Here is a 14,237-nt window from a genome sequence, read left to right as displayed (position 1 = left end):
TCCATATGCTTTTTGGAAATCCTCAGAATCTTCTATCCATTCTTTTCAATTAACTAATCAGATATAATAATTTCAGTACCTTGCATACACCTGTCAAGGAGCTAGGCTCTTCTATACATTGCAGAACTTTATATATGAAGAAAAATAATGCAGGCCATTGGCTCACCATCAGCAATTGCTTCTCCTTTAAGGCTCTTAATTCCTCCGAGAACTGGAATTCCGTCCAGGTAAAATTCAATTATACTTTCATCCAGAGTAATCAGAAGGTGAAGCCAAGTATTTTCATCCAGATATTTCAGGACTGCTGTTTTAGCCATATATGTCATATTGGATCCTAATGCTGTGTAATGAAGCCCTACAGAAACATGAGAATCATTTGTCTGGATTTTCACGCCGTAATACAAGGTCCCATGACCGTCATCCTTTTCAACTATATAACCATCAGTACTGGCACTAGGAATTAACCACGCTGAAAATGTAAAATTGGTTACTGCAGTATTTCCATCGTATGGGTATTCAGGACCAATAATTCCAAATGCATCCTCTTTTCCACTGAAATACAAAGCATCTGTTCCACTGTGATGGCGCCTCATGTGAGGCTGAGATTGTACCGAACTTGGAAACGATCCCAGCAGCAAGAAGTCTACCATTGATGGTAGTCCAGCTTGGAATGTACTAGACAGTATTTCCCAACCTAAACGGACAACACCAAAGGTGCCTTGTTGTCGCCAGATGGTGAAGTCTGTAATATAGGAAAGATCGTCTTCAGAAAGAACATCTTCCACTATCTCTCTGTCCAGGCTCTCTGGATCTATAACAAAGACTCCAAAAGGGTCATCATTGAACGGGATCATCACGGTTACAGCAAGGTTTGTTTCAGATAACTGACCACCAGGACCAGGTGACCCACCTGTATAATGAAAGTTAGAGCAAAAGTTAATGGTTGGTTTCAAGCACCACAATCCGAAAAAAAAACTTACTAAGTACTTAAATGTTTTTTTCATAAAATATCTTCCTAAAAAGGGTTAAATCTTCTTTAAAGAGCCTCTGAACTCTTAGAAAATGCTGATTTATTAATAACATAACTTAACTGTATAGTTATATTTAACACTATAGTGACAATTTTCATAGAAAACAAAGCAGTATGTCATTTTTTAACTGCAAAACACACATTTGTCTTTCAGCTAACATAAGATTAGCTCCAACTTTTCTGAATTAGTAAATGAGACAGGTTACCTTTGATTCATTTGACAAACACGGGGCCAAATTCAGTTCTCATATTACTCCAAGATTTACTTGAATATGGAATGGCAAAATTTGGCCCATTGCCTCTGAAACAGAAGCAGAGATACCTTGCAGAATCAGTAACCTGTTGTGTATTAGAACTGCTGCCAAGTCCTGCCATTATTTCTATTTCTGTCAGTTATCTAAGTAAGAATCGACAGTAAGAATTCATGATGCGAAGACCATGATGTGAACGCAGAGCCTCCATTTTCAACGTGTGCAGTGATCTACCTATTATGAGTAGATCTTCTGTACACACATGTGGATTTCTCTCACATAAAAGATCAACACATATTTTCATTTGTGTCTGGGCACAGAAGACCATGAATAGTACTGAGGTGGAATGAGTGTAGATTTGGAACTCTGCTTAGTAGCAGACCTGGAGCAGCTGTAATTTAAGTCCTATGAAGTGGTAACTAGAAGTATTTTACCTCCTCTAGCAAAAAGCAAACAAACCAACCAACCTCCATTATGGTAGACATGCATGGCCATATTTTATTTTAATAAAGTCATAGTTTTATTTTTCTTCAACTACATGAAGTTCTACATCTCTGAAATCACCAAGGGGCCTCTTTTAAAAAGTCAGATCACCAAAGTGCCTATAACAGTAATTCAGGAACTGAATAACTGCATTCATATACCTAAATTAAGATGAAATGAAAAATAAAACCTAAAACCTTACCAGAAAAGTATAGGATATCAAGACATGATTTCCAGGGTTGGTTTCTTTTTGATTGATTAAACATAATTCTTTTCTACCAGATATGAAGGGAATGGTGATATGGAAGACAATACCTGAAGCATTCACCAACTTCAGAATGTAAAATTCATTGAATTCAGGAATTCTATCTGAAATAGCACGGAGTGTTATTGGCTTTAAACCTTCACCGTCCATGAAGAACACAGTCCCGTACGTTTCATAGAACTCTTCTCCTGGCCTCAGTGCAGAGTCATTATCAAAGAGCTGCCAGGTCACTGAGACATTGCCAAAGTGTCCTCTGTGTCTCAAAACCCTGTTCAGTGATACACAAAGAGTGATTGTCCTGGCAGGTAAGCATCAGCATTCATGAGCAAGGGAAAACACAATTACACTAATCTTCCTTACTGTGAAAAATAGCATACAATGTTCTAAATAACCATGAACAATAAATACAATTATACAATCCTATTTGAAGCCCTGCAATTTCACGGTATAATTTTACTCCCAGGTTTACCACAGGTACTGCAGGAAAAAAAAAAGTAACCAGTGCAGGCCCACGCAAACTAGTATTGTTAAGCTCAACACCAGTATGTCTTGCACTTCTATTATGTAAATAACAACTACAAATGTATAATCCTTCAGCAAGTTAACATTAAAAATTGATATACCTGGCCAACCTTAGACAAGAAAATCATCTACACTGAAGCACAAACATTTCTCTCTTTAACCATCAAGCCTCCTTAAATTCTTTCCTACATCAAATTTATGTTCTTTGTCCTTCAGAAAGATGTGATTATTCCAGATTAAGAATGTAGTAAATAAACCCAAGATTTTACTTTTTGTATAGCTATCTGGTAACATAATTTCACCAATTTCCAAAAGGCACTATAGATAAAAACTGAAGCGTATAGTGCCTGTATTAACAAAGCACGCTTTACACATAAAAAGCGTACACCTCTTTGCACAGCAAAATAAAATGTACAAGGAGATTATATCAGGCTGAAAAATTAGTTCAGAAAAACCAGTCCAGGCACAGCAACACAATCATGCTGTTTCTGCTTCCAGAGATTTTTTGGTTTGTTTTTCTTTTTTTGCAATGAACCAGGGTGCTCTATCCCTGCTGTGTAGCACTGCTGCAGTAACTCCAGTTACTCCCTCTACAGCTCAGTGGAGCCACAGCTGTTCTCAGCAGTTAGGTTATATGCTGCTCAGACCCTTTAGTTATGTACTACACAACAGCCAAAGCAGTGAGGGTATGGAAGAGACATCTCCCTAGTAAACAGATTTCATCAGTGAGGATGGAGCAAGGTCCTCAAATGTTGGTGATCATGGTATCCATAAAGCACCTGTATATAAACATGTTTAGTTCAAATCATCGTTCTTCACACCGTCTAATTAAAAAAAAAGAAGATTATAGAGAACGAAAAAAAACCTCAGAGAGCAGCATAACAAAACCAAACATACAATATATTTAATATCAAGGATTTTCATTTTTCAGATGTGCAACACAATCAAAAAACCTAACTCACAGCCACAGGCATCTGTTTCAGGGCCTTAAAATAACAAAAAAAAAAAAAAAATCAAATAAAAATATATAAAATATCATCAAATGTTAAAAGAGCCTCTTCCCTAACTGTTCACACTATCACATTTATTGTGACCTAACTTCTCTATATAACCTGTCTGGAGGTTTCTTAATGAAAAATCAGTATTTTTTCCAAATTATAATCCCATCCTGACTTTACGGTACATAACAAGGTAAAATGCCAAGCAAATTCATTTCTTAACCCTTCCCATTCTTGAATACATCCCAGCGGCTGGAAACAAAACACTTTCAGAGGTCAGACTAGGGAAGGGTATTTTCAGTCTAGAAGGCAGTCACATGTGGACTCTAAAGACTTCTGTCTGTATTAAGAGGTAGAATAAAAACAAACTGACAGAAAGAATACAGGTATATAGGTTGTTTGTAGGAGAAGGCTTCAAAGTAGGGTGCAAAAAGAAAAGAAGAACAAAATAGTCATATTTAGATATATTTTGAAAAGATTTTTTATTTCTCCATTAGCCCGGGTTATAGTCTGCTAAATCATCTAGATTATTCTGTATCTAAGGTCTACTGAGAATACAACAAATCAACAATGTTGTAGTCTTATTTATCTACATTTTAACATGAATTTCTGTATACATTTTTATACGCATTGTCTACCTGATAATAAAACAGTTGATGTCTTCAACATGTTTATGGATCATTTAATTCAAAATTTAGTAAAGCGATTTTTCTTTAATACATTTTTATCAATGCAAACTTGTATGGGATTAGATCTAAGTACTATCCATAAAGTACCACACACATGAGGCCAAAAAAAGCGCAAAAGTGTTATTTAGAAGTTACTTACGAAAAATTGTTACTTTTGCCTTCTTCCACTGGCTTCTCTAAAGGTTCCAAGGAGAAAATTCCATTAGGATCATCATTTGCTTCAATAATAACTGTAGCCACTCCAGCCTTAAAGATAACAGTATCCCCTAAAAAGAGGGGGATTAATTTTATGAAAACTGCAATCAGAAATGAAAGCAACTCTATTTTTTTAGTTTTATGCTTTTATGCAAGAAATGAGCAATGATAAAACAATCAGTGAAAATCCAATTTTCGAGATGCTCTTGTAATGGGCAAATCAGAGTAAAAACACTTAAGTAGCATCTCATGCAGAGAGCAAGACATAAGATTTGCAGGAAAAAATTTATGTGACATGACCAGAGAAGATGAATTTCTGAGCAGAAAGGATTGTATGAGAGGTAGTATTTCATGTCTGATAAATTAGTCAAGTCAAAAGAAAAAGATAGGTATTCAGAGATCCCATCCCTCCTCTAGTATTGCACTTAAACTAAATATGAGCTAAGAACAATGTCTAAGAGCTTATTCATACCCATATCACCGTCTATCTGATAGGAAATAGTATACCTGTGACGTAGACTAGAAGCTAGTAGGATTTCTGAGTGTATATTAGCACTGTAGGGACATTCTAACATCCTTCTTATGTCCACAGATGTACATTATGTTTCCACGCCCATCCCATTTTTCACCCTATTGAACAGCGTTAGACCAGCCTTTGTTCCAAGTAAACAATGTGTTTCTTACTTTAACTTCATATACCTCTCTCTGTATTTTCTCTGAGCCTCAACAGCCTGCCATAATTTTCAAAAACGATGTAATAATCAAGGCAAACCTATGCAATGGATCATATAAAGAATTCTTTTTTTTTTTTTCTTTCAGAAATGTGTACAGAAATCTGTCGTCTTAGTGATTCTAGAAGACTGCATGATGGTATGATCCTGCTTTTAGAGGCAAAGCGAGTCTGCAGCTACCCATTCTTGTAGGAGCAGCGTGCCAGGAGAAAAGCCATCATACATTCCCAATAGAGTGGTAAGAGAAAATACCAGTAGATCCCAAATAAAATTATTAAAGGAGAAAGAGATGACCAAAGAGAAAATTTAAGAAGGGAGAAGAATGGCTTTCTCCAATCATTTCCATATGGTTGATGTTCTGTAGGAGACCTGGATACCAGAGTGAACGCTAGCTGACCTCAGGAAGCACATAAGCTACCTTATACTCCAATAATTGCTAAAAATTCCCCTGTAATTCTCTGGCCACCTGCTACCAATGTCTCGGGCAGACGCAGTTCATCAGTGAAGCCTTGTGAGCAATTCACAGACCAGCCACAGGGTGTCCACTGTGGTGTGACCTGAAGCACTCAGTCTCGCTGACTGTGAAGACGGGCTCATTATAGACCGTCATCAGGGCTAAGACACTGAGCACGCACGACTAAGTGAAGAAATCTACTTTTATGTTTCCTCATCCTGAAATGAATCCCTAGTAGATCATTCAAATTTGCTAACACAATTGTAGATGACTCTCCCACTACACCTTGAGTTTTGGCAGGGCTAAGGGTGAGAAGGGTCATTATTAAGCAGGTAGAGCCCAAGAAAATGTACCTATTTCTTACATTTAACTTATAATTTCTTATCAATATTACACAGCAGTGATGGTTTATTCCAGAAGACATCTATTTCAAAAATAAGAATATGCTTAATAATTTTGTATCATTTCCTGCTAAATTATAACATTTAAAAACCAAACCAAACCAAACCAAAACAGTGTTATTTCTAAAATAAACCCATCCTTCATGGGTGGTACATTGGGTAATTCCAAACACACATTTTTCTGTAGATGAAGCCTTGTAAAACTATAAAGTCAAACCGAGAAAAAATGTATGCATAAGATGCACTACTACAAAAATAAAACAGAGACCAATTTACATGGTCTTCCTTTAAAATGAGACGGTTCTGTTTGTTTTTACAGAAATCAGGCAGTTGTGTAGTACACATTGAAGCATGACAAAAAAAACTCTAAAAGAATCCCTCTTTCCCTAAGACTTGTTGCAATGCTAACATTCTTTAGCCTTGTGTTTCTGTAGTCAAGTCAAAACCTCATCTAATTTGGAGCATTTACATTTGAAAAGAGACTTTCACTCCGGTTGTTTTTGCAGGAAAGTTTTCTGCTGTATCACTGGATTTTTGTTTCCAGTTAAACAATTCAAGATTAAAATCCAAACACACTGTGTACATTAACTGTACAGAAATGCTGAAGCAAACCTTATTGATATAATACTCGGCATTTATATATTGCTTTATGATAAGACCAAACTGGTAAAAAATTGCAGAAGAAAAAGGAGAGTTAGTAAACATACATCAAATCATTAATTTTACCTGTAGAATTCAAAAGAAAGATATAAAACGTTTCATCAGTTTCAGGTGTATCATCATCATTAATATACACAGACAAATTCCGCTCTCTTTCTCCAACATCGAACAAAATGACACTGCTCTTTCCACTGGGAACAAAGTCTCCCTCTTCAGCCGTTGCATCTCCATTCACAGTAATATACTGGACAGCAACAGCAACGTCAGTAGATCCATTCCTTAGGACCGTAAAGTTTGCAACACTTCCTTCTTTAACGCTCACTGTCAGAGGTTCTGAAAATACACAAGCAGCAAATCTCCCTCAGTTCAAGCCTGAGCTCCTTGCACATGCTCTATATTCTTAATCTTCCCCAAGAGGACACTTCTCCTCAGTGAAACAGAAGGCATACGTGATAAAGGCATGGAAAATCTTGTAGATACAAGAGAATATTGTTCTACTGAGTCACCTAACCAATCCCAGCATCTACAAAGAGAATAATGAAACAAGAGAAGGTTCTGAAGGAAACAAATACAAATTCAACACAACAAAAACATGAATGTTTTATACTAGCTCCACTGAGATTAGGATTTCTCAATGATCTGGTCTATCAATAAAACCTGTTTGGGGTAGTATATGTATTCTATATTTAAAACAAATAATATCTAACCTGCAAAATAAATGGGATCATCGTTCCTTGTTATTTTTAAAATTGCACGGGTTATATTGCCGAGCCTGGCTCCACCGGTAGCATTGAATAAACTGATGATGAACTCTTCCATCTCTTCAGGTACCTTAGAGGGAGAGTATTACGAAATTAATTTCTTGCATACAAAACAATGAAGAAATGAATATGAACGACGGAGAGGGTTAACAAGCCAGAGATTTCTGAGCGTTGTTTTTCATTTATTGATCCTTAGGTGTGTCAAGAGGGATGACAAACAACAGTTGATACAGTTACACAGAAATCATCCCTCTAAAATCTTTGTATAAATAAGTCCCCTCATCTTTACTGTTGTACAGGTGACCCAGAAGTTATTTTGCAGTTTCCTGTTTCTGATACATGTAACTTATTTTTACAGATTTATTTATTCATTATTAATTATTCTAATTCTTTCTTATATTACTTCAAATATATCAGCATTAAAAAATAAAAATATGATTCTGGCTATAAAACTAAGGGTTTTATTCAAATGAACTTTTCTAAAATCTAACTATATTCAACTACTCTCAGCTTCTAACTTCTTTTTATAGGTATCCACAGCTTCTCAAATTCTTTTATGATCTGCTGAAGTAACCTCAGTTTTACCCAAGTATTTTGTTGTTTCCTACAAATACTTATCAGGATCTTAAAAAGCAGACATTTCTTCTTTCTCCTTAAATGGTTTAGCACTTACTCTTTGTCCCATATACTCACACAAAAACACCATAATAATGTTTACCTCATCTGGCAGTGAGAAAATGGTGATGTTTTTTGAAAACTCCAGATTATCAAAGAAAATAGTCCCTTGTTCTGGATAGATGTCCTTGGTACAGGCTGGGTCGACAACCCAAGACACAGTAACATTGCCATAGTTTCCTTGGCTTCTTACAACTCTGTAGGCAGCTAAAGAAAGCAAACGTATGCAGTCAGTGTGCATCTTCAGAACAACACAAATCAAAAAGAGAGAGATCAGCAAAGCTGAAACAAAGAAAAAGGAAAGGAAATAATAAGCAAATCCACTTCTTGAAAAACTAACAATACATGAGAGCACTACACACAGCACACACAAAGACAGACCACTAAAGTAGTCCAGACTTGTTCAAATATGTTATTGTCTGCAAATGTACTCAATAATTGAATAGAGATAGACAAGTTGAAGTCACCCACATGAAGATTTAGCTCTGTTCTTCTCTCACATAGCACCCTATTCTTCACGCTCCACAAGCAGAGCTACTACCTCCAGGCTGCATTTTGCACATATATCAATACTCTGTCCCTCCTGTCTGGCATAGCCTCTAGCCAGTTTTTTTTTTACTGGACTGACCCCTCTGGCTTTCCCGGCCCATCCTCCTCCACTGCTCATCACTGTACCCCTCTGTAAACTCCTGAGTGGAGACTCGAGTCAGACATTGTCCTAGAAAGCTGCAATGGGGACAAGAAGCCTTGCAGGGACAGACAGCAGATAAACTAGTAACTCTAATAAAAAAGAATTACCAGCATAGACGATTTCTCCTTTACTTTCCTTTATTGTAACTGATAGTTCATCAGGCAGAAACTGAATGACACCATGTGGATCATCGTTCTTCAGAATGGTTATATTGACCCTTGTGGCATTCCCCAGCTTGCCTGGCATTTCACTGTAGCCACTGAGTACTACAGAATATATCTCATCCAGCTAGAAGAGGGGAACAGTCCGAATAAAAATACATATTCAGTATTCACATCCAAACCAAACGGACAAACATCCGCAGTCCCTAGCCAGGCAGAAAGAGATGCAAATTTAAACAAAAGGAAATCACACACACTTTCTACATGCACAGCGTTTGTACATTATCATCATAACAAAGAAATAATTAGAAATTTCTACCTCTGACAGGACTATTTTCTCAAAAAAATCTAGTATTATTACAGGCAACGACTTATTTTGTGTACTTAACTTAGTATCATGCCAATTCAGTAGTACTAATATCTTTGTGGTGCTCCCTGAAAGTTAACTTTTCCATAAGTTTTATTAACATTTCTGGCTTTATAACAGAGAAAGCAAAGATTTTAGAACCCCCGACAGCAAACTAATTTAAAAAGGCTGTATCTGTTTACTTTATTAATCTAATGGGGCATTGTACTTCATATATTTCTTGGAAAAACTCACAGGTAATGCTTCAAGGAACATTAAAACAACTATTGCATCTCTGCATCTATACGGGAAATGCTAGCCTAGACTGGGGAACGCTGAGTAAAATTAGCAGATGGTTACTAGAAAAGCAACAAAAGGAATTGGTTCTTCACAAAGAGTTCAGTTAAACAATGGCACTCTATACTACAGAATGTCATGGATGCTAAAAACTTACATGGATGCAAAGTGCAACTGTTTTAATTCATAGAAGAAAATCCACTGAGGACTATTAAACCCAAAGACACTTTCTATTTATCCAGTCATCCCTGGTTTGGAGGTTCATTGTGTGCTATTACACACTTGTTTTATTCCTATATATTTGTCTATTTTTAATAAGTGACAAACTAATATGGCTGTGAACAGAATTTGAAGAGAGAAAATTATTAATTTTTACCTCTGGAATCCCATCCATCCTTGTCAGAAGAGTAATTATGATCTCTCTTTCACCAGGCTTAAACTCCAGGATTCCTGTGCTCCCATAAAACTCATTATTGTCTCTTGGTTCTACAGTGTAGCGTAGAAACTGCCTGATGAGACTTCCTCTACTGCGGACAATCTGCAGTTCGACAGACTCCCCTTCCTGTACAAAAGAAATTCCAGCTCTTTTCTAACATTCTGCTTAAACTAAATCATCCATAAAGATTGAGAAAAGTTACTCAGACAGTTACCTTGATACGGTAGGGACCTCTAGAAGAGGGAGAAAATTCAAACACTCCTCCAGGATCATCATTTTCCAAAATAATAATTTCACGAGTAGTAAACCCATATTTCAGTATTTGATTTTCCACACTGACCCTGAGAAAGGAAGGCAAGAGGTTAATTTGAGTGACAATTCTGTTTGGCATGTAAATCCACACCTGTGTGAAGGGCATCAGAATACTGATGAACTTTATTAATAAATTATAAAAACAATTACCTGCAAAGAATAAAATAAATTAGGAAACACACATCAGTATGGTTTATCCGTTTGTAAAAAAGCCTTTGCCTCTGAAGAAACTTTGTTTTCTGCTTAGTTTTTACAGTTGGTGATTCTGGGTTTTTTTAGTCACACATGCACACAACACACAGGAAAAGAAACAGAATTGAGTAGTAAAAAGTTTGTCACATTCAGTATTTCTTTGTATTTGGATCAAAACATAAAGGATAATCCAAAACCACTTAAACAAACAGAAATTACTTTGACAACTACACATCCTTTTGCTCTTCTGCAAAATTGACTGTTGCTACAAATTGGAAGAGAGTTGTCCCTCAACATTGTGGATTTCATCCTCACCCGTTTGTTAACCTGCCTCCTGTAAGATGTGGACAGTACCTGTAGGATCCTAGCCTGGCTCTAGTAAGCGTTGGATCTGTGCTCAGTAGCTCAGTCTCATTCTCTTTCTCCTCCCTTACTCACAAACCCGCTGCCTAAAAGCATATGGTGAACAGTGCAGGCATGATCAAACAGAGCTCCTCTTGGTGGAGGATTCCTCCCTCCCCCTGGGCTACCGCCACATGATCGTGGTCTTCATCATGGACACAAACGGGCCTTATTTGATAAGAGAAGGAAACCTTGCACATTTCTTGCATTCATTTCCTCAGATGTGGTAATTTTCAATGGCATTGCTTTAGGTTCATCACACTAAAAATGCCGGAAAAACTACTACTGAGGATGCACCAAGAATGTACCTTCAGATTAGCAGCTTGGATATGGTTTATTATATCATGTTTTATGTATTTAGGGTCCTGTGCATCCTCCATGTTTCCTGGTAGAAAATTTCAATGAACTCTTGATCCAGCACGCTGTAAATATTTTTATGGTTTCGCTGTACTACAACCCAGACTTCCTGAAACACTATTTCATGTAGAAAGAAACACGATCTATTGTATCCAGTATTTGAAATCTGTTCCAAAACTCTTTCCACAGACACTCCATAACTAACTGGAACACCCCCACATGAACAGAAAAATAGCAATGTATCTTGTAGCAAAGTCTACAGGGAGGATATAAAATTCAAAACAAGAAATATCTTTTTTAAATGGTAATATGTCATGTTTATTGCACATTAAAAAAATATGTCAGTAGACACAATAACTTGTGTTTACATAAACTAAATGCAGGTTATTCAAAAACAAGATAACTGTTCGTCTTTCACCACAGAAAACTTCTCCATAATTCTAGTCAGTTCAGTCATTTAGTTGGGGCAAATTGTATTTCTGGCAGTTTAAAACAACTAATCCATTATTGCATCAAACGCTCAAATATCAAACACTGAGCCATGCATTCATGACTTTCAGCATTCACAGATCCTAAATAAAGAAATGTCTTTAAGCCAGAACCCCATGCCACCAAATTAAACACGAAAGGGCAAGCATGCATTGTCTGAAGAGATGCAGAAGATGTGATTCCTGAGAGGAAAAGGAATTATAAAGACAGATTCTGTCCAAACCAATCACTTGTAAAACAAAGCAATGATTCACTGAAGACAAACCACAGTTCACTGCACTTACCCAAAGTACACGACAAACCTTTCTGTCTCTACCCTGTCAACACAGAGAAAGGGGATGGGGGAAGGAATGAAAGTGCCACTTGCTAGAATTTGAAGAGCACTAATCTTAGAAAATAATAGTAATAATTTAAAAAAAAAAAAAAAAAGAAGAAAAAACAACAACACAAATATATTTCCTTTTCCAAATGCTTATACTGTTCATTTTATGGGAACACTACTCGCAGGGCATTTTCCTGTTGACAAATGCTCGCAAGTGGGCAGTTCCCAGTTTGGAGAAACGACCTCATGACCAATCCAGCATGCCAAGACCCATTCATGGTATACCCTACCAAGCCCTCCTCCAAGAGCTCGGTTATTGCCGACCTCTGCGCCTTCTCACAACTGCACCAGCAGCCCATATTATTAATTATCCCTTCATTTAAAACAAACAAACAAACTGCATCCCTCCATGATATCTTATTTCATCAATCTGCCAAAGTAATGCTAAAACCAGATAAGCACAGTACGGTACATATCAAAAACTATTTTGGCACAAAATCACATCAAACTTTGTATTTGACAACTTTTCAGTTAACTGGATTACCAAATTAAAATACCAATATAAAAATATAACAAACAAAAGTACAAAAATAAAAGAGTATGTGCTAATCTCTTAATTAGCTCCATTTTGGCCAAGCACTTTGGCCTACCACATCAAGTCAGTTGAAAAGGCAGTATTATTCTGCAATGACTGTCATGCGTTTTCACTTAATCTAAAATAAATATATATTAAATAAATACATTTACAAAGTTAAATTCTGACCTCACTAATCTCAAAAAGAACTCAGATTCAGAATTCAGTAGAGATGAAACTTCATTCAAAAGTCTGAGAAAATAAAGCAAATACACTTGCAGATACATTCTTTCAAATAGCAGATATGAATTGATAGAAATTTCTCATTGATTTCCAGTGAGGCTAGATTTTAAATACTATATATTGAGACATTCTCTCTTCCTTCAGAAACATATGCAAAAGTGTTCCAAAACCATCAAAGTATTAATACAATGAAAAGATCAAGGGGAAAATTCCAGAGTTGGTACTGATAAAATTTAATTATAGTGCTAAGCTGTTGGTAATATAATTTACAACAAAGAATACAAATGAACCATTATGTCAAGTGAGTTTCTGATATGTCTGTACAAGCTTAAGTAGTTAAGACATAACAATTCATGAGAAAGTGAAAGGGCATGCCAGAAATAAAATCTCTTTCAGGTTCATGAAGTTACACTGCATGAGTCCAAACACAGCTCAGACAAAAAAAGCTTGTTAATATGAACCGAGGAGTCATGACAGAATCTAATATTGTGTTGTAATGCACAATGGTAGCGCTGCAGAAATCCAGAGGGCAGCAGAAATGAAACAGTCACGAGGTACCATGAGGTGCAACTTGAGCACCTCCAGGTGTTCTTTGAAAGGACTGAGAAGACTGGCAAGACTATTTCTTTTACACAGTCACAGTGTAAGTCAGATCAGAATCTGGAGAACTTTCAGGTCAGACAGCAACTAGTCAGATTCAGCCCATGCACTGCTAAAGAAAAGCATTGTTGGGGAGGTTTCTCCACCCGAGTCCCATCTTCAACACCAAGATCACTTTATTGATCGATTGATCTGACCGTGTTTTATCTGCATGACTGGCCAGATTGCTATCACTGCTCTGACATAGTAAATGTTGGTTATTATTCAAAAAAGTCATAAAATAGCCTATGCAAAAAATGGAATAGAAGCACCTAGGCTTAGCCTTCCAACTGAGCTGCTGTTACGTGAGCAACGAACGATGTGCACAATAGGATCCCTCCTGTCTACACTCTGAGGTACAGACATATAAATCCTTGTAAAATCCTTGGACCAGGATGCACCAGGTGAATTCCTGGCTCAACCTTGGGTTTGTGTCCTCGCTGCGGACCTGCGTGGTGATCGCTGGGTTGTGCCTGACCCCAGTCACCATCATCTGGCCTAAACTTGATGTGTGTTCCTGGCTTGACTCACCCCACCATCACGACCCTGCCTGATGCCCTGGGGTCCAGGTTGCCCCCAGTTACTCCAGCCTGCTCTCCCGCCTCACTGAGGGCAGTGGGATGGGCCCCTGCCCGACCAGCCATGTTATCAGGCAGGGATC

The 14,237-nt window shown here is 37.1% G+C and overlaps 1 protein-coding gene across 8 annotated transcripts in view; it reads right to left on the bottom strand.

Annotated features, from left to right (window-relative positions):
- The window catches only part of ADGRV1 (adhesion G protein-coupled receptor V1), a 308,947-nt gene that overhangs the window by 244,748 nt on the left and 49,962 nt on the right, over window positions 1–14,237 (bottom strand). For all 8 annotated transcript variants that reach the window (XM_074932928.1, XM_074932935.1, XM_074932934.1 and 5 more), the window contains 9 exons: window positions 10,261–10,387; window positions 9,987–10,172; window positions 8,914–9,094; window positions 8,159–8,322; window positions 7,387–7,510; window positions 6,746–7,012; window positions 4,378–4,504; window positions 2,080–2,297; window positions 167–910 (listed from right to left, as the gene is read on the bottom strand). In XM_074932928.1, coding sequence (XP_074789029.1) covers window positions 167–910; window positions 2,080–2,297; window positions 4,378–4,504; window positions 6,746–7,012; window positions 7,387–7,510; window positions 8,159–8,322; window positions 8,914–9,094; window positions 9,987–10,172; window positions 10,261–10,387 — 2,138 coding nt within the window. The remainder of the gene's footprint in view (window positions 1–166; window positions 911–2,079; window positions 2,298–4,377; window positions 4,505–6,745; window positions 7,013–7,386; window positions 7,511–8,158; window positions 8,323–8,913; window positions 9,095–9,986; window positions 10,173–10,260; window positions 10,388–14,237) is intronic.

Source organism: Athene noctua, chromosome Z (assembly GCF_965140245.1).
Source record: "Athene noctua chromosome Z, bAthNoc1.hap1.1, whole genome shotgun sequence".
Classification (NCBI taxonomy): domain Eukaryota; kingdom Metazoa; phylum Chordata; class Aves; order Strigiformes; family Strigidae; genus Athene; species Athene noctua.
Note: the sequence above shows the minus strand (reverse complement) of the source record. Positions and strands in the feature narration are given on the sequence as shown.